We start from the raw sequence: 24,208 nt of genomic DNA, 5'->3' as shown, positions 1-24,208 counted from the left end.
ACCTCCTTCAGGAAGAAGGTCAAGAAAGAAGTTAATGAGAGCATAGCTTTACAATGTGTTGATTTCTATTGTATAGGTTAAAAATGCCCTCCCTCTGAACAGCTATTCATATCCCAAACATGTCATGTAGTAAGAGAAGGAACAAGAGTAGTTTCTCCTTTTTACTTTCTAACAAGCAGACATAACAGTTGTAGAATAATTTCAATAAAAACCAACAACCAAACCACAAAAATTGCATAAAATATTATGATATCTAGAAGCAGTCTTACCTTCATTAAAAATACAGCCTACATAGACTGATCTGATTGAATTGGGTGTATTGTGCCCAAATCACACATCAAATGTACAATTCTGTCTACATGACTTTGTATAAACATGTATATTATGTAAACTTGAGGGAGAATATGTTTGAGTGTGGTGGATTTGTACTGCAAAACAGAATGCTTTTTCAGCATGGGAAGCGTTTGTGAAGGAGCAAATATTTTGTGTATTTTAAGTGAAATCAATTTTCCTTTTAAAGTTGATAAATAATGTATCAAAGGGAACAGTACAAAGGATACTGCATGTAACCTCTGTAAACCTGCTGAGATGCTTGATATTCACTGGCACTGGTAGCATTACTATAATGAATGTATAAGTTGTGGTTTGAGCACAAACACTTAAAAAAAAAAAAAAGAAAAAAAAACCCACAAAATTATTTGGTTGTCCAGTTGAACAGCTCAACAAAGAAATCTTAATTGGTATAGATGCCCTACTATGTCAGGAATAAAACCATAGGATGGGGGATGGCAATCTAATTTGAAAAAATGTTGCATGTATTTGGAAAAGTTTTTGGGTGCCAGGTAGGAAAACAATTAAACTGTCACTGTTCCTGCAAAGATCTTTCTCCTTGGAAAACAAAGCCCAAATATTGACCAAGTTTCTGTAATTATCTGCAAACACAGAATTTTTCATACCAATGTTAATTCTAAAAAAGCTTTTGACTTTGTAGAGGGAGGAATAAGAGAGTGCATGTTTTAATGGCCTTAACCAAAGATGACTCTGTGGCTCCATTTAGAAAACTTGAGAGATGTTTTTAAACAAAATATTTTAACTCTTTATCTAACATGTGAGTTATTCTGCAGGCCACATCCTTTCCAATACATGACAAAGGGGCTAGGAATGATATGGTATTCCTGCTTCATGCATACAGTTACTTGTTATGTGCTTCAGTGTTGACTGGGTTTCTGGGGTCCACCTAAGTTTATCCTGTATTGGGGTTCATCTGTAACACTAGCACATGTAACGCACGTTATATCTAAACTTAATTTATTTTACTCATTTCCTGTGTTTGAAAATCTTAGATGACTAATTAAACAAGAACTGCCGTTTCTTTACCAGTAAGGGCAAATTCTATATGGGAAAACAAGAGGGAGGATAGGACAGAAGAGGTTCCTATACTGCAGCATGAGTAAGCAATTTTGATGTAAGGATTATCCTGTCAGTTGAGGAACTTCCTGTATGGAAGTGACTTTTGAGCATTTCTGAACTGCTTGGCTCACTTGGATAGCATTGCAGCTCATTAAATCTGAAACAGGATCTTAAATACGTCTCTGCTTGATAAACTAACTTAGAGTAGAAGAGATGCAACAAATATCAATTACCAAGATTTGGAGCTTAAGATACCTCTTTCTGTTCCCAGATACTCTCAGAAGTAACTGAAATTCCCTTCTCTTTTGTCTCTCAATTAGTTAGATTGGGTGGGGGGATTGCATCAAGTGCCAATCCTATAAAAATCTAGCTGACTTTGAGACACAGTTGTGCATCTTTCAATCATGTACCTTGTCATCAGTACCAAAGGTTCAGTAGATCACACTTTCAGCAACTCCGTTTTAAGCTTTGAGTTATGCAGATAATGCCTTTTTTTTTTTTTTTTTTTTTAACTGGGGAACTGTTCTCCTGAATCACAACATAAAGAGCAAATCTAGCTTATGGTTTTAAATATGACCATTTAGGATCGATGGCCAAACTGGTACTTTTAGGTTGAGATATATACCACAGTATAAGTCAGCCGGAGTGTTCACTGGTGTAGCGTTGCTTTTTCATGTTCTGTATGTACAGAAACATTACAGGGAGAATTGTTTTAAACGCTGTCCTGATAATAAATTGCTGTATTGGATATCTGCAGGACACCAGTGGTCAGTTTTGTTATGTTTTAAAACTAAGTTGCTGAATGTTATTAAAGAATTGGAAAAAAATAAAACCTGACCTGACAAGAGAGATAGCAGTTACATTTAGATGTTTATAGGACTATGCGTACACATGGGGGCGGGGAAAGTGGCTTCCAGTTTGACTGCCTTATGGTTGACCTGGGATGATGGCAGCAAACAAAGAGAAATTGCCAGCTTGCTTCATATAGCAAAAAGATGAAAAGAAAATATAGCTATGTTATTGCAGTACTTCATATATAAAGATGCACGTACTTTTTCCTGCAGTGTATCAGGAATGTCGTTCCTTGTTTGCCTGGAGTACTTCTCAATGGCTCATAACCTGCTTGTGAACTCTTTCCTATCAATTAAAAGGAGAAGATTAAGGAAGAACTGTAATCTCAAATATTCTAGTTAATTATTTAATAAAGTACAAGGCTTTTCACAAGGCTCACTAAAAATTGTTTCCATTTCCATTAAGGCTTTACTTCCATAAAATGCAAGCTTAGAATTCACCTCTTTACTCTTGGGCAGATTTAAGTTATTAAAGCCTGAAGTTCTAATATATTTATTTCCATCAGGGATTTCTTTAATTTTACTGGCTTACCATATTCATTAAGCTTCTGTGATGATTAAAAAGTAGCAATAAGATACACATTATTAGAGAATATAGGCAAAACAACTGCTGAACAAATGGTTGAAATTCAACTGGAACAAGTTATAGCAGTAATGTTTATTTCTTTCTTTATTACTGTGGTAGAATATTTGAACATAAAAATCCAATATCCTAGTGAAAGCAAGGCAATCCTTTCTGAATTATAGTAAAATGGGACCTTTGAAAACAACTGAAAATTAAACTGTACTGGGAAAAACATGTAAATTGACAAAACTTTTCATTTAATTTTGACTGAAAAAGCTTTCTGTAATGTAGGAGTTGAGAAAAGGACAGTGCAGAGCCCAGGGATTAGTAATGGTTAGAGCCCTGTTTGGTAAAGGCAAAACATAAAAAATGATGAAAGCAGAGAGGGAATACTAAATGCAGAATACTTTCCAAGTTTTGCTTATGTAAGAAATTTTGTTGAGAATGCCTTCCTGCCAGTAAAACAAACCCTCTCCAGTGTGTGGGTGTGCGTACGCACCCACACATTATATATAATAAACCCTGATGCTACAGCTTTAGTTGAGGAAATGTATCCACTTACTGGTAATATTATTGGACAACCAGAGACCAGGATGGGAACAGTAAAAGGAATCTCTGTATAAATCTAGATATGAATCTGAAGAACATACTGGAGGAGGGGGGTTGGTGTTAAGAAAATAATGTAATTTTTGGTTCTTTTCTTGCCTTCTCATCCACTTCACACTTCTCTGTGTGTACAGTGACCTATAGATTATGTAGACCTGAAGTTGTGTAGTACCTAGAGAGTAGACAAGAAATAGCAAAATTCGCCTTTTTATCTACGAGGCCCTTGAGCTCATACTTAGCTTGCCATAGAGTGAAGGAATGGAATTCAGTTTTTATGCTGTGGGAACAAAGCCAGATGGACATACAGTTTGCTCCAGTTATGTCTGATGCTTTCTGAACAGGCATGTTTCTTTCACACTTAAATTGCTCCTTGCTTGAATAGTGATTCTCCTAACAGCACAGTATCACGCAATTCTAATACAAGAGATGCTGAATCCCTTCTTACATGGTAACCTAACCATGTACGTGGGAATACTTAAAATATTAGCAGTAAAAGTTTTGATCTGAAGGTCTGTTATAGCTGATAACAGTTAAGTGTGGGAGGATTATAGCTGAATAGTAAAAATAATTCCAACTTTATTTAAAGAGGCTATATTGGATATTAATCATACTCAAGAGGTTGTGACTTTTAAAACAACTCATGTGTGATTGAGAAGAACTTAAATGTTTCCTCTTTATAACTGTTTCCTTTATTGATCTTTTGGTGATTTTCAAAGCCTTTTATATACATTTACTTCTTCCCTCTTACAATTTCAAATTGTGAAAAGCACTGAAATGCCTTTTGTTTTAAAATGAGAGTAACATTATAATGTTGTTTTGTTGGTTTTGCCTGATCAGCAACTCTTTGCATTAGTTGACAGAACCAATTCATTTTCTTAAATGTCTTGCAATAAATTACAGACTGTTGGCACAAATGGAGTTATGTGATGAGCATTCAGACATTAATACTTCAATACACAAAAGTCTGTGGTTTATTTTTAGGTGGCATTTTATGCATAGCTCGGAGACTTGTTCATTGTATCTTTTGCTCTCCTCCATTAATTTCAAGTCACTTGAGTTTTAGCTTCATACCTTACAGTGTAACACCGTTCAAGATATGATGAATGTTGTCCCTAAATGTACTATGGTGTATTGTTGCTTAATCTAAATTAATATGGAAATAAGTCTTCAGTTTTAAATGTTCTATTAATATTAATAGCATTGCCCTTTCTCAGTAAGATGACTGTCTGCAGCAGCATGATTTTAAAGTAATTATTTTAAAACATACTTTATACCGACTAAAAGTGCTGCTTGCTTTTTTAATGTTCCAAGCATTGCCTTAAGCAGTTGCTTTGTTTTTAGTTCAGTCTCTTTATACATGTTTCATCTTTTTCTTCTACTACTGTATTCAAATAACAAAAAAGAAGGAAGCAGTCTGAATTCTTTCAAACAGATACCATGCTTCATTTCAGTAGTTTACTTCACATGCTGAAATGCATCCCTATTCAGTAAAGCACGCAGGCATGTTTAAGTCCAATTTACAATAATAAAATGTAATTTATGCCTGGGACTTCTGCTAAATTGAGACTATTCTCCCAAATTAAAAGCTTTGATTTTTATTTTTCCCCCCCCTGTTGTTTGACAGTTGGAAAATGTGCTGTTCTGACTGCTTTATTTCACAGCCTTGATGTATTATGTAATCCTGACTCTAAAGCCGTTACAGTCTTTCTGGTTTTTGTGAAATCAGATGCTATCCTTAAGAGTGACACAAAGCATTACAATGTAGATTAAGAAATTTATTTTTGTTTTTGTAGTTTAGGTGGTAACATGGAGGGGAAACTGGTTTTGTGTATATTTTGTATAAATTTTGTGTATATTTTGTATAAATACAATACTGCAGAACACTGAAATAAATACACTGAATTCTATTTGTTGTTGAACTTGCATAAAGACAAAGTAATTTCCTACATTCAGTATAATGTACGGTTTTATAATGTCACTGTGAAATGCTACATAAAGTCACTTGGGGCTAGAGAACATTAGATTCTCTGTTATTCCTTGACAGATCACAGAGCTGTTGGATGTTTCAATGGAGCTGGGATGCTTCTTAGCTGGAGCTCTGATCTCTTCTCAGGGTCACATGGTTACTGAGGAGATTATGTCCTGTATTGAACCAATACGTGACTTTCTTGCCATCATTTTCTTTGCATCCATAGGTAACTTCTAAGAAAACTTACTTAAAAAATAGTATTGACCTACTAATGTGAGGGAGGGGAAAAAATGGTGTCTACAAATTGGGGGGAGGAGATAGATTTTTATTTTGTTAACATACTAAACTGTTAACTGACCACTGTATTGGTTTGCCTTTGCTGGTATTTTTAAATGTAACATTCATTTTCATAAGCAATTTCCATGTTGTGCTCTCAATTCTTGTTTTAATGTCAGTTTTTCATTGTTAATTCTGAATTTGCACTATTTAAAACATGTAACTAAAATTTTAAAGGGAAAAGGGGTTTGGGGTGTTGGGTTGTTTTTTTTTTTAATGTTCTGTCTTCACAGCAGCTATATTTGTAATTTATACTAAAATTGTATTGCTATTTTGAGTCAATTGGTAGAGTAGATTTCAGGTTCTTGTGGCTTGGTTTTCTCTAGAAGCAGGATACAATAATGGAAACAGATCTCTTTTTATAGCATCTTGTTTCTTTAGTTAGGAAAATGTGATCTGTGCGTTCTCAACACAAGGAAAAAATAATTGAACAAGATGTATCTTGGAGACTACCTGAATGCCAACTGAAATGCAGCATTGATGCCTAAGACCAGGAGAGTAACTCATCATGCTTGTTACCCAAAACAAGTTTACTCTGAGAATATTTACAGTTAATCAGTAGCTTCATTTTGAACTGCTACATGCTCTAGCTGTCCATGCATGCCCCCGTACGCTTTCTCTAAAGGAAACTGAGGCACGTTACTGAAGTGCTTAGGTACAGTGAATGAGGAGACAGGCCCTGTGAAAGCACTTGTCTCTCCTTGTGGATTGTATAGGAGATGTGTGTCCTATTTTGGGGGGCATTGCAAGGTCTAAAATAGGGGTTTGAATGTGGCCCATTGCACAAATCCAACCTCCTTCAACCCACGCTTACTCAGAAATCCTTAGGGTTTGGTTGTGTTTTTTTTCAAGACCGCCCTTGGCTTCTGGTTTTATTTTAAGTTTTCTATTGTTCTTTTTATCTCCGTATATTTATTCAGATAACAGTGAAGTCCCATCATCAGCATAATTTTAATGCCTTTCCTTATATACCTGTTTGATACCCATTGTTTCATAACAGAAACTAAAACTGTTTCTGGTGGTTATCAAAATAGAAAGGAAGTAGTTATGCTTGCCAGTCTTGATTTTTGTTTTACCCAGCCCATGATAATAGCTTGTGCTGATCAGATTGCTTAGTAATAGGTATGTTTATTTGAACAACTTATTTTTTAATAAAGGGAGGAAAGTGGTGAGCTATGGTAAAACTCTTGGGCCCATATAACTGACAAGGTTGGATGAGTAATTGCTAAATGCTCACAGGTAAGTTGTTTATGTGTTTTAGTAAAGATGGTGATGGAGCAGATAGTGTTACTAGGGTTACAAAGCATGACAAGTAATTGTAAGCCCAAAGTTAATTTTACAAGGGACTGAACAAAAATACTGCCCTACACTCTTGTGACTGCATAAATTAAGACTAGAGAGAAGATTTTGGTACAGTACCAGAAAACAGCAAGACCTCAGTTGGCATGCTGGAAGCACTCCATATAGCTTATGTTATACTGTAAGGAATTATTTTGGTAGTTCTGTTACAGAATAAAAAAAAAAAAAAAATAAATCTTTTTAACTATTGTTACCATTATAATTGCAAGGAGGGAAAGAAAAGAAAATTGCCTCACAAGTTTGTATGGTTTTAAAGAAAATGGGTGTTATTCCTGCCTCAGAAGAAAGTTAGCTAAAAATCAGAAAAATGAGCTATGTTATAGGCCTCTGACAAAATGTGACAATGCTTGCTTGTAAAAAAAGGCAAAAAAACAAACAAAACCAAACCAAAATACCCTACAAAAACCAAACATGCCCTCTTCCCCCCCAAATAAGCATTATCCCCCCCCCTTCCCCCTTTACTTTCAATTACTTTCAAATGTTGTGGTTAACAGGAATTTCTGTGGGGTGGCAAGGAGGTAGGTTTTAAAAAAAGTGATGTGATGTTGCAAACAAAACCTGAGTAAGATAAAAAGTATTCCTTAAACTTTTTAAAAAGAAATCTAGTAAGAAAAGGCTTCTTGCTTGCTCTCTACTTATAGATCTATAAATGCAAATGTTATGTATCTATAAACACATAGAGATTTACTACATGAAATTATGTAAAAGCCACAGGGAAAGAGTCTCTCCCCCTGCCTAAAGAGAAGGCTTGTTGCTATATGCAGCAAGCACCCTATTATAGAGAGCAGAAGCGCTTGAGATCCAGAGGTGGGATCATACACCACTGCAGTAATATCATTTCCATTCCTTTTAGAATAAAGGAATAAATAGAAAAAATTTACTTAACTGAAAAGTGACAGTAAATATGTCATTTGGAAAAGTTAGTTCCTATTTTGCTTGTCTTAAATGCCTGCTTTTCTGTTCTCACTACAGAAATCCTTCTGGTTTCTAAAAGCTGAGCTGTGAATAGTACTTGTTCGTGTAATATCTGTAACAGTGCTCCTGCCCTCAGCTTGACCTGTGTAATGCTACTGCTTTCAAATTTGCACATGGGTGCATTTGGGGGAGTAACACACCTTTTGCAGTTAGGCATTAACAGCTGCACTTTGAGTTACTCTCCACCTGTACATTCATTTAGGCCTGTGTGTGTTCTTCAAGGTTTCTGGCTCTCTTTATGCTACCTGCTGAGGTTAGAAAGTTCCTGTTAGTCCCCGTCCTCACTAATATTTTTGAGAGAACATGTGGACCAATCCCTTACAGCCACATTTTGAGAACTTCCTTTCTCATTTCTGTTTTGGTACCTAGTACTCAGATCCTTCCCTTTCCACCTCTGCATCATCCGATTTTGGTTTGATTGCTTTTTAGAAAGATGGAAGGCATCTTTGCATAGACTGTTTGACTTTTTTTTTTTTTAAAGGCCCCAATAACCCATTTTTTGTTAGTCTACAAGACATACGGAGTTTGAAATTGGGCATCAGGACCCTGTCTGTCACTGGTGAGGAGGCAGATTACTTCCACGGACTGACAAAGTTGTGTGTCCTCAATGTGCCGTACAGATGTACTCACTTGCCAGGCTCCAGGTTTCCCTTTTGGGTAAATCTTGCGGTCAGTGTTGGACCTTGAATGCAAGATGCTAAAAACCCTTTAACAGTGCGGACTTTTTCTTCAGAAGGTGAGCGATGCTGACACTGTCAGCACCACCACTGTCCAGAACAAACACGCACACAGTGTTTCTCTGATGAGCCTCTTAACATTTCTGTTGAATTTGAGAGAAATCAAAGGAAGATCCCAACCTGGAATTTATTAGGTGACATATATCACCTTCTCCGTTTCCATCCAGGACTACTGCTTTGTTGTCCTGCATGGAACACAATGAAACTTGGAGGTTTCAAGCGCTCAGAACTGACACTAGAATCAAGAGGACTTTCCCCTTTGCAGAAAGGTGGAGATGAATGTTGGTTTTCCCCCCTGCTACTTAATGATCTAGCCAGGGCTGTAGCATTTATTGCATTTGCTAGCTATGATCTTAGGTTCATTAAGACTCTTTGTAGATAGAACATCCCAATGCAGCGCTAATGTGATTTTTCTGAGCGATGTCCTGTCTTGCGGATGTGTCAGAATTGACTCTACTGGCTCCAATTTGACCCACAGAGTTCTGGTTTCTGTAATCTTGTTTGCTGTCAAGGATCTCCCAAGATTCCTTTTCTTGATGCTGGATCTTCCAGGATGTGGCCATGACATTTGGATCTTCACGTGCTGTTTAGGGGGGAGAGGGAGTTGACTTGTTAAGAAAAAAGTACTTATAAAAAGGATGTGCAAAATCTTGCCTGTAATCATCCACAGAAGAACACATACCAACTTACACGAGTGAACTGTGCTTTTTGGCTTGACATTGATGCAAGGTCACCTTCACCTCAAGGCCTCCATTCCAGCTATTCCGGAACACTGCTTAGAATTGAAGTCTGGTGGCTTATGCTCAGCTCTCTGAAAATGTACCTAAGTGATATCCTAGCTGTTGGTGACAGGCCAACATGTCACTTGCTACCTGATGACGGTGCTGAAGTTCTTGAATTATTTGATTGAAGCGTTTCTTCCATTTTAGAGAACAAGTCCATAGTGACTCCTGAGCTTAGTCACAAAGCCTGATTAAAACCACTGAAATAAATGCCCATATTCATGCACCTTCTGTCTGTGAAGTTAATCTCTCTGATGACGTTCGTGTTGTTAGGAAGGCTTCATGTGCTTGTACAGCAGTCTGATATGACTTCTGGCCTTATCCTAAGTTTTCATCTAGGGCTGGGGCAAAGATCTGTAATGACCATGAAATCCACTGTGGTGGGATTTATTTTCCCCAAAACATGTCTGTGTGCTGGGATGTTTGTTTGTTTGCTCAGAATAGTGTATGTAACAGGTTTAGGCTTGCTTCACCTCGCAGACGCTTACCTCCACGGGATTGGTATCGAAATCTGCGGTAGTTTGTGCCTTAGCTCTTTGGAATATGGTAGTAATCTCTACGTTGGGCAGCAGTTCAAATGGACTTCAGACTGCCTGTCTGCTCCAGAACTGAAAAGGTAGCTCTGCCAGTAGTGATGAGAGCACCATGCTGTATTTATAGCCTCCCTCTGAAATCTTCAGTTCCAGATGTGGCAGAGCTGGCCCCTTTCATCAAACATGACATTGTTACAGGCTGTATTTCTCTAGTTGTTTTCCTGTACGTTTCTGAGACCGGCCTAAAGGTGAATGAGCGATGTGCACGTGATACACAGTAAAAAAGAGAGAGAAGCTACTTGCCCCTCCACGTGCATGTGTGCACACGTTTGGATTTCTGTTTTTGGTGTGGTGTTTGCCTCTCTTACTCTGCCATCTCTTCCCTTATTCTGATAGTCTTTTGCATTTGTGCTTCAGTAGTTGGAAGGAAATTAAGAAATAAAACACAGTGTGTACATGCTGACTGGGTAGTACTTATATAAAAATCTCTGATGTACTTAGAAGTACATTTCCATCCACAATGGGATGTGTGTATGGACAAAATATTGTGAAATTACTGTAAGTAACTTGTCTTGTGCACTCAGGAAGAGAAGATGACTCTTAGTTCTCTACAGTTCTTCTGGCTCTGCAGCACTCTGCGGCAGGGAAAATGAGTGAAAACTTGTCTTGCATTAAAATAAGAATTTACAGCATCGATTTACATGCCTCATGCTTTAGAAAGCTAAACTCTTGTCCTTCACCAGAAATAACTGGGTTTATTCTGGATTTATCAGGGACACCACCACTATTTTTAAGAGCTTCTATGAAAAAGGAATAAGCTTCCAAAGATACACAGTTATGTTTGTCTGCACAAGTTCCTCATACCCTAGGAGGAAAAAATGCACTTAGTCAGCTGTGAGTAAGATTCTTCCTCAGTGACTCCAGGACTTCTCCAACAAATATTTTTTCTTACATTTAATATTAGCAGCATTTAGTTTTAAATTTCTGTGCTCTTTATGGTTCTTGTTATCTTGCTTCATATAATTACCAAATTAAAATGACAAAAAAATTGCAAAAAAGAAAGAGACAGATACTTCCCCCCCCCAACCCCCAACCAAATCAACAACATCATTATAGCAATGGGATTTTATATAATTCCTTAATTGTTAGACCATGCTCAGGGGTTTATGATTTTACCTTATTCCAGTCTAGGTGACTTTTCCAGTTCAGGTCACTTTCAGTGTTTGCAAGTGAGGGTCATGGAATCAAACCAGTTAGATTTTAGATTTTCTGTTGTAGCTATAGTCTATGCAAATCCTGAATATCATATTCCTTCCACAGTGATAGTCTATTACCATGTCATACAAAAATGTTAAATGGCTAGCAAAGTGTAGGGTGCAATCACTGTGCAGAACAATGGAATTGTCTTTCTGCAGTATTTTTATAGCTTTCATTAGAGGTGTGTTTCAGTTCAGATTCTGGATTGTTGACTGGTGTGGAAGACAGAAAACTTGATAAATGAACGTGCTCATGTATCAGTCATATACAGTTTAACTCAGTTGGGAATATTGTTTGTGCTAAACCTCTCCAAAGGAAAAATGGTTGGATAATGCAGGAAGTGCTTTAGTCATCAAGTAGGTAGCGTTGGTAGGTATGTTAGGGCTTTTTGTTTGTTTTTGAGAATACAATCTTGCAATTAAATGTATTATTAACTCAAAAAAATTATCATAGTAAGATATTGGCCTTAAACTTTGAAATACTGTTTTCTTTCCTCCTAGGACTTCATGTTTTCCCCACATTTGTAATATATGAACTCACAGTCTTACTATTCCTTACATTGTCTGTGGTCATAATGAAGGTATTTTATTTTTCTCTTTTTTATCTTTTAATAGTCTAAATAATCTTTGTGCTGCATGCCCTAATGAAAATTCTGTGCAAGACCTGAACATGTGATATAACAGAGAATATTACATCTTTACTGTAAATCTGTATTTGGAGGAATCTTACTGATTAGAATACCATTTGATACAACATTCTTAGGATATTAAAAAAAGATTGTATTTAATGTTAAAAGTAAGTTACACATGGAGAAACATCTATTTATCTAGCTTGGGATTTGTGACAAAGTTATCAAGTGTTTTTATTATAGTAAACAAGATACTACTTTTTACTGTGCAACATACATTTGTCTCTTTTGACATTAACACAGAAGACATAATTAGAAGTCCACTAGTTTATGTCCAGAATTATTGTATTTGATGCTATGTATTTTACAAAGATTGTACTATTTTATTTATTGCACTTCTTTTATTTTAAAACAAAACAAACCCACAACACAAAAAAATGTTTTTAAAGTTTGTCTTGGCAGTGCTTGTCCTTTCTCTGATTCTTCCAAAGACCAGCCAGTATATCAAGTGGATTGTCTCAGCAGGACTGGCACAAGTCAGTGAATTCTCTTTTGTTCTGGGAAGTAGAGCACGCAGAGCAGGGATCATATCTCGGGAGGTAAGCTGTGCTACAGTTATTGACTTCACTTTTTGCACCTGAATAACTTACTGGGATTTGGTATTACAGTGTATTTGAATTACCAATACGCTCCAATTTTGTGGCATCTCTCAACTGTTAACAGGTAGAATCAATCCATACAAATGGAGACACGTATGACCCCGACAGGATTCTTAGTTCCATTTTTTACTTGTTTCATATTGTACTTCAGTATTTTAAATAGCAGGTTTTACTTTTAAATGGCTTGGTTATAAATGCTTTACCTTAACTGCTCTCACTTAGAACTTCTTTATTAACTGAGCAATGAGCTGTAGATAGCACTCAAGTCACTAAGATGGAGAAGCCTTTGCTTTTGAAACCTTGATATAGCTATAGAAAGAGGTAACTGAGAGTATAGGATTTGAGTAAGGAAATATCAGTAAATACGAACTAGAGAGCAGATAGGGTGAAGTGGAAATTGCCTTAACATTTAAACAAGCAAACAAACTTGTAATCTCTACCTGCAAAGCTTGTTCATTTTAAATGCTCTGCAAAAGAAACAACCAGCTTTTTCAGTAGTCACGAAAAAAAAATGCCCTAGGAAAGAAACCTTAGTTTTATATTGAAGCTGTGAGAATGTTATTTTTTTTAAAGATGAAGTCTGCTTTGTGAAATTAAGTAAATTATGGCTATGGAGATACAACAACTGACTTCACTTTCTACTGCTTGCTGCTTTCTCCTCTGTATCTCTGCTCACAAAAATACTTTGCTGGCGCTCCAAGCTTTTCATTGTGTGAGCAAGTGGGCTGTATAATGCTGGGACCAATTCCAAATAAAGCACGAGTGAAAAACTTACACAGTGCTGTTCACTTGTATAGGTAAAGGTGATTCATTTTCACGTTCACTCCTGCATGTAATTAGGAGTTACAAATACCGTATGTTTGCATAGAGTTTCAAGATAGCCATACATGATCACAGAACCAGTTTAGGGGCCCACCCACTGCGCTTGGAGGCCTTTAGGCTTTTTTTTTTTTTTTCCTGTGGCAGTTCTCACTTGATTATCTACTGTATAGGTTTATATAGCTCTGAAATTTCCAAAACTCATTCTTCTGTTTGAGACCTCAAAACTACTTCTTGCTGCTGTTTATAAGACTCATTCAGGCTATGTAGTTAAGATGTTTTTTCAGAAGGTGTGCAGTATGACTTAAAGGGATTTTTGTTTGCTTTTTTTTAGTGTATAAAATAGTAGTGAACTTTGCCATTATACCATTAAACCAGAATAGTTTGGGGTGCTTTGTTTTGGTTTGGGTGTTTTGGGGGGGGCTTTAAATAAAGTGGTATTTGGCCTTTGATCTTTTAGCAAACATTGAGCTTTCAAAATTGACCTCGTAACTATACGTGTAAATAATTGTTTTTCTATAAGCTCATAATGTTGTTTTTGCAACTGTATCTTCAAATCAGGTAAACAGATAATTAGATCATTTGAGCGTGCACTTGTTTTGCTTTTGTAGCCATATGCACAGTTGGTTAGGAAGACAGGTGAATCTCCTGAGAATACTGTCCAGAAGAGTCCGATCTCCTCAAACTTCTAGTCACTTCTTAGTTTACCACGTAACTAAGAGAAGTAATGGCTTTTATTTGTGATTTTCAGGTCTATCTTCTTATTCTGAGTGTGACTACTCTAAGCCTTTTACTTGCCCCTGCCCTGTGGAGAGCTGCGATTATGAAATGTGTTCCGAGACCTGAAAGACGCTCAAGTACTTAAGATTTGCACATATACAAGAATACATCTCCTTGCAAGGAATATCTTTGTTGCTCATTGTATTTCTATGCACTCAGAAAACAAGAGGTTTTGAGTAGTCAGTCCTCTTAAACTGCACTTGGTTATAAGCCTTATACTGACCTTAAAACAAAACAAAATTCAACATTAAAAAAATTTACATAATTTGAATTGCACACCTTTTACAAAATTCACTTTCTCTCTGACAGACTAGAATCTGCCAGAGTATTTGTTCCTGATCCAATCAGTTGTTCAGAGCATGAGTTTTTTTTTTTAAATACAGCATCATGCAAACTGTGTTGATTATTTTTTGCCTGAATGTGCCTTTTAATTTTCATCCTATTTTGTTACTGCTGGTTCATCACCAGATCTTGTTTAAAAAGAAAAAAAAAAAAAAATATTATGGTGCCTATGGTATCTTCTTTCACTAAATGACTTGAGTCATTTTCACATTTAGGAGTTTAATATACTAGTATAAAATTAATCACAAACCACATTTCTAATGGTGAGTAAAAGTGTAGTCCTTTACACGAAGAAAAGGTTTAACTGCTTAGCATCAAACTGTTTTAAGCAGTCAAACACATATTCCAAATGATGCAGCCAATACTGTATGATATTTTATTCCAAACTGCAGAATATAATGTATTTTCTTATAGTGGTAACTTTTATTTGTGTTAGTTCTTGTATTTATTTACATATTCATATTTGACTAGAAGTTGATGATAAGAAAGGGCATAACTTAAGTTGTATTTGAAGACTGACAGTTGTCACCCATTCTTGTTGCTAACTGCTGTTACAGTTAGCACTGTTTACAGTTGTTTACAGTTTTTTTTTCTTTATTTTAAATCAAAAATAAATTTAGTAAAACTGGGGAGTCTAATTTCAAGCAGATGTGAAAAACATCAGTTCTGTAACTTGGGAGGTTGGATGTTATTTGACACTATGCTAGATTTAAAATCATTTTAAGTAAATTAATTTGCACAAAACTAGAAATGGCAGACGGGATGTGTATTTGGAACTCCATGACTTTATGTGTTGCATTTACATTGAATAAATTGTTAGTCTCTTTAAAATGTTGTGATATTTTAAAAAAACGGTGTTTTGGATGTGATCTTAAATGTAAGTGTTTTGGTCTTTAAAACGTTCTATGTAGCGGGATAAGCCTTGTAAAAGCCCATTCTTTAATTGTCGTAGAGAAACCTTACTCATAGACTGTAGTCTACTCTGACAAACAATTTAAAAATCATCTTGAGGTTTATCTGCTTAAAAACAGTACTATTAAAGATATATTAACACTTTAGGTCAGTATTATACTGTTGTCTGAAATAACTTCGATACCCACAAAATGGTTAGAAAAATGCATGTTACGTAGGTTTAAATTGCCAATTAAAATGAAAGCTGTCCTCCAAGTAGCCAAACAAAGCTTTGAATGGATTTGTGTGCTTTATACCTCTTTCCTCTACCATAGGAGCCTCAGTTTCCTCCTGTGTTTTCTCTGACATCTGCTGGGCTTGTCAAAATGCAGCTTGGACTTGTCTGGAGTGTGTATGTACTGTTAGGACAGGGTAGGGTTCATCATATTTGAGTTCTTGCTCACTGGATTCGGGGCTTTCTCTCCAGGCACTGATGCTTCCTTCATAAAGGTGGCAGGAGTGTATGGCAATTCCGCCTCTCCTGGAGTGGTTTCAGAAGTTACTGAGGAACAGTGACAAATGCAGAGGAAAAAGCTGACCTATAAATAAAATGGTTTTTCTTTAAAATGAATCTGTCACAGAGAAGAAACTTGAAACTGATTTGTTGGTGTATTTCAATATTTTGTATTCAGAATGTAGAAGTAATTCAAAAGTTTTATGGTACTGTTTAACAATCTACTAGCTCAGACCTTTTTTTGAGGTGCCTCACTAAAATAATTTGTTTCTTAACTGTATGAGGGAGAGAAATCTTACTCTGTTCACTGACCTAGCTCACAGTTCCTGCTTGAAATACAAGCTTCTCTCCTGAATGCCTCATTTTGGGTTTGAAAGATGCTTATTTCACATGTAGTTTACCACCTACGTTTCAGGAAGAAAAAAAAGTATCCATGACAGACCATGGTAGAGACCTCTGTATGGTTTCCATTACGTCCCTTAGTTAGCCCTTGAAACTATTATACAAAGTATTACAGCTGTGGTGAGTAAACCTTTTGTCTAAATAAATTGCTGCCGCTAGTTGTATTTCTCTGGAAAATTCCAGTTAGGAGACTAGGAAATACTGATGGTTTGTGTCTCTTAAAAGGTAATCAGGAAAATATTTTCTTTCTTTTAAAGGAGCTGGGTGAAGAGTCCTTTTGGTACCATGTCCAAAAAGGAAAGCAAGTATCTAGATACCTTACTGGTTGCCTCATCTCTGTCACTTCTTTCCCAAATAATTCTTGATTCAGCCATGACTTGGCTAGGCTTTAGGAGAACTGGGGAAAGAGAAATAGGGAGCCTCATCTGAGTATCAATGTTCTGTGCCTCTTTGTTGACATAAACTTGGATTGCCTGACTGAATGTTAGATGTAAGTTCAAACTACTAGTCTTATTGGACATACGATAAGTTTGTGTACAGTCAGATGTTTGAGATCGTCTCATAGAAATGGGGAGGTATATTGAGATACTGTAAATGTTCCCTGAAATGCAAATAATGGCTCCGTGCATAATGCCATGTCAAAATGGGGTAGTCCCATGATACAGTCTCAGGATAGAAACAACAGACCTTATTCCTGTATGGAAAAAGGGGAGAATATTTCACAATTGGCCCGCTTAGCTATAATTGCAGCTTTTCAGGAACCTTATGCCTGTACTCTGGAATATTCTCTTTCTGCGTCAAGCAGATGAAATTACAGCAGAGATCCGGAAGCCCTGAGAGGAAAATCTCCTGATTTGTGGAAGGTTTGTTGAAGAACAGGTGGTCTTTTCTGGAAATTTTTGTTTCTGCTTGTTGGACAGTGGTTCTATCTTGCTCATTTATCTAATGATCAGCTTCATTTGAATATGGAAAAGCTGATACGGGGCAGAAACTTCTGAAGTGATGAGATATTTCTGTGGTGAAGCTGAGTCTAAGGGAGGGGAAAGGAAGGGTCTGCTCTGTGCTTGAGTAGCAACTCACTCAGCATACTTGTTTTGGGGTTGGTTGGTTTGTTTCAGAGGTGGGTGGAACCGGTTGCTTGTTTTGTGTGGTTTTTCTCTCTGAAAATTTGAGTTCTTGCACGTTACCCCTTTGGCCATTGTTCCCTATAGGGGTGAAGGAACCAAAACAGTTTAAAAGCTGGTAGTGTGGGCTGTGCTTCTCCTTCGTGAGTCCTCTCCCTGTCCCCAGGGTCAGACTGGTATAGGTAGACCCACAACCACCCTACTTACGGCTCATCCCATATATAAAGGAGGCTGCTCAGCAGGAAGATACCGCGTGGGAGCTGAGAGGTAGGCTCTTGGAGTTGTGACTGACGTGGGCCTAGGACGGCTCAGGGAATGTTGTCACGGTGGCTTAGTCCATGGGGCTACGTAGCTTTTTAAAAGCTGTAAGAATTCGTATTCCCTGTAATCCTCAACGATGAGGAGAAAGCCGCCTCGCAATACTTTATATTGTGCTCGTTTTACAGTTGTTCATCCTCGGCTTTGCAGGCAGAGGCGCGGGGGGGGTTGCCGAGCAGGACAGAATAGTGCTGTATGGTGATGCTTGACGGAGGGTGTGAGAAACCTAGTGCGGTCTTGCTGCTCGTTGGAGTGAACCCAGGAACAATCTAACCACAAAAGCACTCCTGGGGTTTGTCTAGGGAAGGAATCGGTAGTTCTGCTCTGTAAGCAATCCTGGCGGTGCTCCAGCGCGTGGGCAGTGCCAAAGGACCCCGGAGTGACAGCAGGCAAGCCACGTGTCGTAACATCTTTGTGGGAAACAGCAATAGCTCCTAAGGAGCAGCAAGTACCAGACATCCACTATTGAGATGATCTGACAACCAGGGAGCCAACACCACTAGTGAAGGGAGAAGGAAGCGCAGCAAGATGTCCTAAGGGCTGGGAGATGCGTGGCCCACCCTGCCCTCAGGGAAACAAAAGGCAGAAGGGAAAGGCATGCCTCTACCAGCCTCACCTAGTAGCCCAGGAGGTCTGCTGCTTCGGTTCTCCCACTGCCTCTGCTGACTAATTACCAGCGCCGGGTGGGAAAAACTTATTGACGGTAGGGACAGCGGAGACTAGGAGGACAGAGGAACAAACTGGACAACGGCGTGAGCAGAGTGCCTTAGGGACAAGGGCTCCTGCCTTGGGGGACAAAATCTAGATCAGGGAGTGGCAACACTTTCAAGGTTACGGTACTAAGCTGTATTTTTTTGTTTCCTAAAATAGAGCAGGAATTTGAGAATTGGGAGATGCTACCTCCCAACGAGACCAGATGCTGACAAGCTTGTCAACTGGTACTAGGTCTTTATTTAAGCCAGGAGCTTGCACAGGTCCCTCCTCTGTTCTGGAAGGTAGTATAGTTATCTTAGTCCCTACAAATCACAGTTGCTAGTGAATTATTTTCTACTTCTTTATTTGTAAGTTTCTGCCAATTTTGCTTTGTGCTAGAGAAGGCAGAAGGTTTCTCTTCAACCTGAGACTTTTTCAAAATGGCACTAGTCTCTTAGATAAACTTGAAACAGCAGAGGAAGTGCTTTGTGTCGTAGCGCAGCTGTTTAATTCTACGTTTTTAAAAGTGTATTTGCTCTTCTTGTAGTCCCTTCTCCACCCTGGGCCAGATGTACCCTGTTGAGGGTGCATTCCTAGAGACTGCAGAAGCTCGTGGTAGTGGAACGGTTTTGTTCTACAAGAATTAATGTAACAAGGGGTGTGGGGGGAGTGTGGGCAGGGACTTGAGATAGATAGACAGTTTAAATCCACAGGCACAGTATATATGACCTGGAGGGTGGAGAGCAGCACCATCAACTGGAGGAGATGTTGTCTTTTGGGACGAAGCATTTTTTTCTGCAGCTGGCTTGGCGTGCTCCATGTTTTTCGTGTGTGAAAGTTCTTGCCCCTTTCTGAAAAGTTACAAACGTGTTTTCATTATCACCTTCTTTCTTTCATGTCCATGCCATTAAGCATAGTCAAGAATGATGAAGAAATGGGGCAATAATGGTCATTATCAGAGCAGGCTACTGGATGAGCAGCCACGGAACCCCAGAGCAGCGTGTGGGGGGTTACTGTGAATGAAAAACTTCAAAGATTGCCGTTTATCAAGAAAATGGAGGGAGGTAGTGTTTCCTCATTATTATAAAAAACTCCCCAAAGTCTTAAAAAAAAATAATAAAATTGAGTAAGGTATGCAAGTAACTAAATGTGAATCTAGTCAACTGAGGAAACTCATCTTCCCTGGCACCCATGCTACGTTGTTCCACTGTTCCTGGGTAGCGGTTCTGCTGGTGGTGCCTCCTTTCCCAGGCATGATCAGGAAGCAGCATGGTTTTAGAGAAAAAATGGACTTTTTTACTTCCTGCTCCCCTCTTGGTCGCGTTATCAACAGCCTCATACCACACAGGCTTGGTATCGCGTGCAGAAGCGTGTGCAGCTTTCCACCCCCCCCCCAGCTGCCATCAAATACTCTTATATCCACTCCTGTAAGCCGGACAGCTTTTGAGCTGTTTTGACTTTGCTGCAGTTCTCGGCACGTGTAGCGGGGGCTGTAAGGGTGGAAGGTTTTTTTCGGCCAAGAATTACATCACTGTCGTGTAATTACATCACACAACCCTAGCGAGCGTGCACCGCTCCTGTGTCCGTGGCCGCGTGCAGAGGTCCCGCAGGCTGGAGGCGTCAGAAAGCGCGAGTGCCCAAGTTTTTGGGGTTTTTTTTTGGTGTGGGTCTGGCCTAATTCAAGGTTGCGAGCAGCAGTCGCCTGATGGAAAAAACTTTCCCTTGGATTACCGCAAAATCCTAATTTTAGCAACCGACCGCTGTAAGCCGACTTGCTCAAGTTAACGGCCGGACCAAAAAAAATACCAAAAACACGCGATGAGGAAGCAGCGGCAGGATGTTGTGGCAACCGACCCGCACCGCCCTGCCCCACCGGCACCCCGCGTTCCCCCCCCCCCCCCCAACTCCAGAAACCCGCTCGGTTCCCTCCTCGGCCCGGGTTCCCTCCTCGGCCCTGAGGCGACCCGGCCCGGCCCCAACCCTCCCCAGGGCGGCGGGACCAAGGCGCGGTCCGCGTTCTCCTCAGCGATAAGGAGACGGAGCTGCCCGGCGCCTTCCCGCTCCCTCACAGGGCGGCGCGCGCCGGCGACCACGTGCCCGGCGGCGGCAGCAGCAGCCGGGGGGCCGAAGAGCAATCTCGCGCCGATGCTTCCCGCCCAGCCCGCCCCTGTAAAGCGCCGCAGGGCGGGGAGTCGGAAGGCGCGAAAAATGCGCGCGCGCATGCTCCCTTTCCCGCCCCGCGGCGCGGCGGGCGGTTGGCTGTAAAGGCGCCTCCGCGTGTGCCCGGGGAAGGCACGCTGCGGCCGTGACGTCAGCGCGCAGCGTTACGCCGGTGGGACGCACAAAAGTGTAAGTTTCAATTTTTTTTTTTTTTCAAAATTTTTTTTTTTTCTTCTTCCTCCCTGCCAACGGCGGCGGGGCGGGGGGGGGGGGGAGGAAAAAAAAAAAAGGGGAAAGAAAAAAAAAAAAAGCGGCGGCCCGCTCCCCCCTCACCGGTGCCGGTGAAGGGGGGGGGGGGGGGGGCAGGTGTGAGGGCGAACGATAGAAGCGGACCGGCGGTGAGCCCGCCAGGTTGGCGACCGGCGGGGGGGGGAACTAGAGGCGGGCTGGGAAAGTGACAGCCCGCCGGGTGAGACACCCCCACACCCCGCTCCTTCACCGCCTCCTCCTCTTCCTCACCCCCCCGTCCTCCACCACCACACACACACACACAACGCCGGGGCGGTCCCAGCCGCCCCCACTCCGCCCCGGTTGCCGTTAGAGCCGTTGATCTCCCACCCCCCCCCGCCCCCCCCGCCGTTTCTCTCCACACACACACACCGGCTCCCTCCCCCCCCCCCTCCCGCTCGCGCTTCTCCCGCCTCCCGCCCGGCCCGCGCGCGCGCGCGCGCTCCCCGCCGCACATGTGCAGTCGGGCGCCTCCGCAGAGGCAGGCGGGCGGGCGGGCAGGAGGGTTGTCTTATTTTTTTTTCGTTTTTTCTTTTTTGTTTGGTTGGGGTTTTTTGAATTTTTTTTTTTTTTGGGGGGGGGGGTGTCCCTGCTCCGCTGCTCCGGTTCCCTGTCCCGGGCGGCGGCGGCGGCGGCGGGGGGGGGTGGGTGGGGGGGGGGTTGTGTGTGGAACGTCTGGCCGTCGGGGGATGGAGCCGGTTCTCTCTACCTTCGGCCGCTCAGGTGCGGGCAACGCGGGCTGGGCTTCTGCGGCGAGGAGGAGGATGGGGAGCATCGGGACGGTGTGTGGGGAGGCGGCGGGGGGGGGTTCGCTGCTGGCGGCGGGGTGAGGAGGATGGGGACGGGGTGGACCTCCCGCCGCTCCCTCCCCCGGTGCCGCCTGGTGCGCGGGCGCGTTGTTCGTCGTCGTCCCCCCCCGCCGCCTTCTCCTCCGCCGCCTTCGTCGTGTGGCCCCCCCCCCCCCCCTTCCCCGCCGCTTCTGAGGCGATTAGCGCGGCCCCTCGCTGCTGAGGGAAGGGCGGCGCGGGGCTTAGGGCTTTGCCCGGGCGGTGAGGCCCTGGTCGGGGGGCGCGGCGGGCGGGCGTTAGGTTGCCCGAGGCGAGGTGGCGACTGGGCAGTCTCTGCCTCTTGGTGCAACCGCGGCCCGTCCGCCTGCGAGGAGGAGGAGGAGGAAGAAAAGGGGGTGGCGGTGGTTTGCAAGGCCCTGCGGGGGGCTGGCCCCTGGGGCCTACTTGTGCCTGCTGCTGGAAATGGGGGTGGGGAGGAAGAGGAGGAGGAGGAGGAGGCCGAGGAGGGAGTGATCTCTTCCCCCGCCGCTTCTGCCCGCGCCCGCCTCTGCGGTGTTGGAGGGGGAACCGGGCCGGGGTGGGCTGCCCGCCGGCACCGGCTGGGAGCTCACCCCCCCCACTCCCACCGTCGGGAAAGGGGAGTATTTCCCACACGTGAGCGTGGGGGGGGGGGCTTAGGGGGTGAAATGGTGATGACAGGAAACTTTTTCCCCGCTAAATTGTATTTGGTGGCAGCCAGTAATTTCAATTGTAGAAACTTTCCCTCCTTTCGTTTTTGTAGCTGATGTTGTCTTTGCTTGCTTTCTAGAAAATAGCATCGTTGTCTCTGTGTCCTGCAGCCGTCAAGATTTTAAGAGGACTGATTTCTAGTCTTTGGTAACATGGCAAAAGATGTAAGTATATTTGTAGCACATCATATGGGGAAGCGTAGCTCGTAGAATATTTTTGGTTTTATTAGCGAAAGCAAATGGGGTCATGCTTTATGATAGCTGGCATTGATGAATATATGAAACTTACTTTATCTACATTGTACATCAAGCCTAGGCTGTGTTTTCCTGTAGATGTAACAGCCTAAAACAGCTTCAGATCTGCAGCCATTTTTTCAGAGTAATTAATCTTAAGAATTCACTATGCTCATAAAAGCACTTGGGCCATTGGCATTATGTGTATCCGTACTGAATGCTAAAGCAGCTTGGTTTTGAATTGGATTTGAAAAAACTCAGCAAATACTGTTCAGATGACAGGGTTGTCGTTGACTACTGTTGTCAACTAGCATTGCCTTTCTTGTGTTGGAGGAGGCATCATATATTCAAGGGAGTGAAGATGGTTCAGTCTCCGTATGTGTTCATTGTTTTGTCTCTGTCTACCAAAAGATGCTAGTCAGTGTCTGTAAAAATGGGCTTTGGGCACTTTCACCACAGACTTCCATTGCCTTTGACGTTAAGGTTAGTGGCTTTGAATTCTGGGGCCTACCTTTTGAACCATGCTTGCTCTTTACCCATTCCAGTACTTTAAAAAAAAAAAAAAATTTAAACAGGTTTTGCTGAAGATGTAGTTCATTGTTAATGCCTAATATAATTGGGCTTTCACGTCTCCTTATTGAAAATAAGACAAGATACTACTCCATATTCAAATTGGAATATATCTCCCCTTCAAAAAAAAACCCCAAAACCCAAAACAACAGCATGCGAGCTAAGGGTAAATGATACAATTCAAATTCTTAAACAGCAGGTTACAATCTAATGTGGACTGTTGTAGCTTTCAAACAGCGAGAATTTCCATGAAATAGTCATTGGTTTAGCAAATTAACCTTGCAGAGAATTTTAGTAGCTCAGAAGGAACTGAAAAACATCTTAATGTGCAGAGAAGCAACCAGAAGTACATAGTCACTCAGAGCTTGCCTGGAAGAGATAAGGGTGCCAAGTACGTTACAGATAGCAGAGTTCAGGGAATGAAAGGCCGTATAAGCGGGAAGAAAATGAAAGAGGAATGTTAGACTAGGAGATGAAATGGAAACAGTTCAAAGTAATTGAGGTACTAAAGTACATTTGTTTAATATAGCTTTTGGGAGAGAGATCAACTGAGTGAAGAAGTGCTAGCACCTGGAAATACAGGTGAATATCCTGGAAGGTCTAGGGGAGCAGAGTGAGAGTAAGACATTTAAGAACGAACCTCATTTTTGAAGGATCTAGCTTATTCTAGAAAAGGGAGTAGTTAAGGCAGGAATAACATACGTGATAGTAAGCTTCAGAAATGGAAGAAGGCGCTACGGATAGGAAAATAAATTGCTTTCACTATCTTTATTACAAGAATTAATAAGCTGAATTTGGAAAAATGGAAATCTAGGTCAGGTTTTAGGTAAAATTTTAAGTGTACTTGAGCACTGGAACGGGGTAGCTAGAAAGGGTATGAAATCTTAATT

At 41.0% G+C, this 24,208-nt stretch overlaps 2 protein-coding genes across 6 annotated transcripts in view; both read left to right on the top strand.

Moving 5' to 3' along the window:
- The window catches only part of TMCO3 (transmembrane and coiled-coil domains 3), a 35,766-nt gene extending 20,089 nt beyond the window's left edge, over positions 1 to 15,677 (top strand). Inside the window, exons 11-14 of the mRNA XM_069770208.1 lie at positions 5,477 to 5,627; positions 11,881 to 11,960; positions 12,458 to 12,607; positions 14,238 to 15,677. Coding sequence (XP_069626309.1) covers positions 5,477 to 5,627; positions 11,881 to 11,960; positions 12,458 to 12,607; positions 14,238 to 14,351 — 495 coding nt within the window. The 3' untranslated portion in view covers positions 14,352 to 15,677. The remainder of the gene's footprint in view (positions 1 to 5,476; positions 5,628 to 11,880; positions 11,961 to 12,457; positions 12,608 to 14,237) is intronic.
- Positions 15,678 to 20,778: 5,101 nt separating this feature from the next.
- The window catches only part of TFDP1 (transcription factor Dp-1), a 47,430-nt gene continuing 44,000 nt past the window's right edge, over positions 20,779 to 24,208 (top strand). For 2 of the 5 annotated variants that reach the window (XM_069770206.1, XM_069770201.1), the window contains exons 1-2: positions 21,632 to 21,721; positions 22,595 to 22,679. In XM_069770206.1, coding sequence (XP_069626307.1) covers positions 22,668 to 22,679 — 12 coding nt within the window. In that variant the 5' untranslated portion in view covers positions 21,632 to 21,721; positions 22,595 to 22,667. Of the gene's footprint in view, positions 20,900 to 21,631; positions 21,781 to 22,013; positions 22,048 to 22,594; positions 22,680 to 24,208 lie in introns of those variants that run through there. The other 3 variants (XM_069770202.1, XM_069770204.1, XM_069770205.1) reach the window with 3 other exon arrangements.

The sequence above is a fragment of the Haliaeetus albicilla genome, chromosome 25, assembly GCF_947461875.1.
Source record: "Haliaeetus albicilla chromosome 25, bHalAlb1.1, whole genome shotgun sequence".
NCBI classification, from domain to species: Eukaryota; Metazoa; Chordata; class Aves; order Accipitriformes; family Accipitridae; genus Haliaeetus; species Haliaeetus albicilla.
This window is presented reverse-complemented; position numbering and strand designations above follow the sequence as displayed.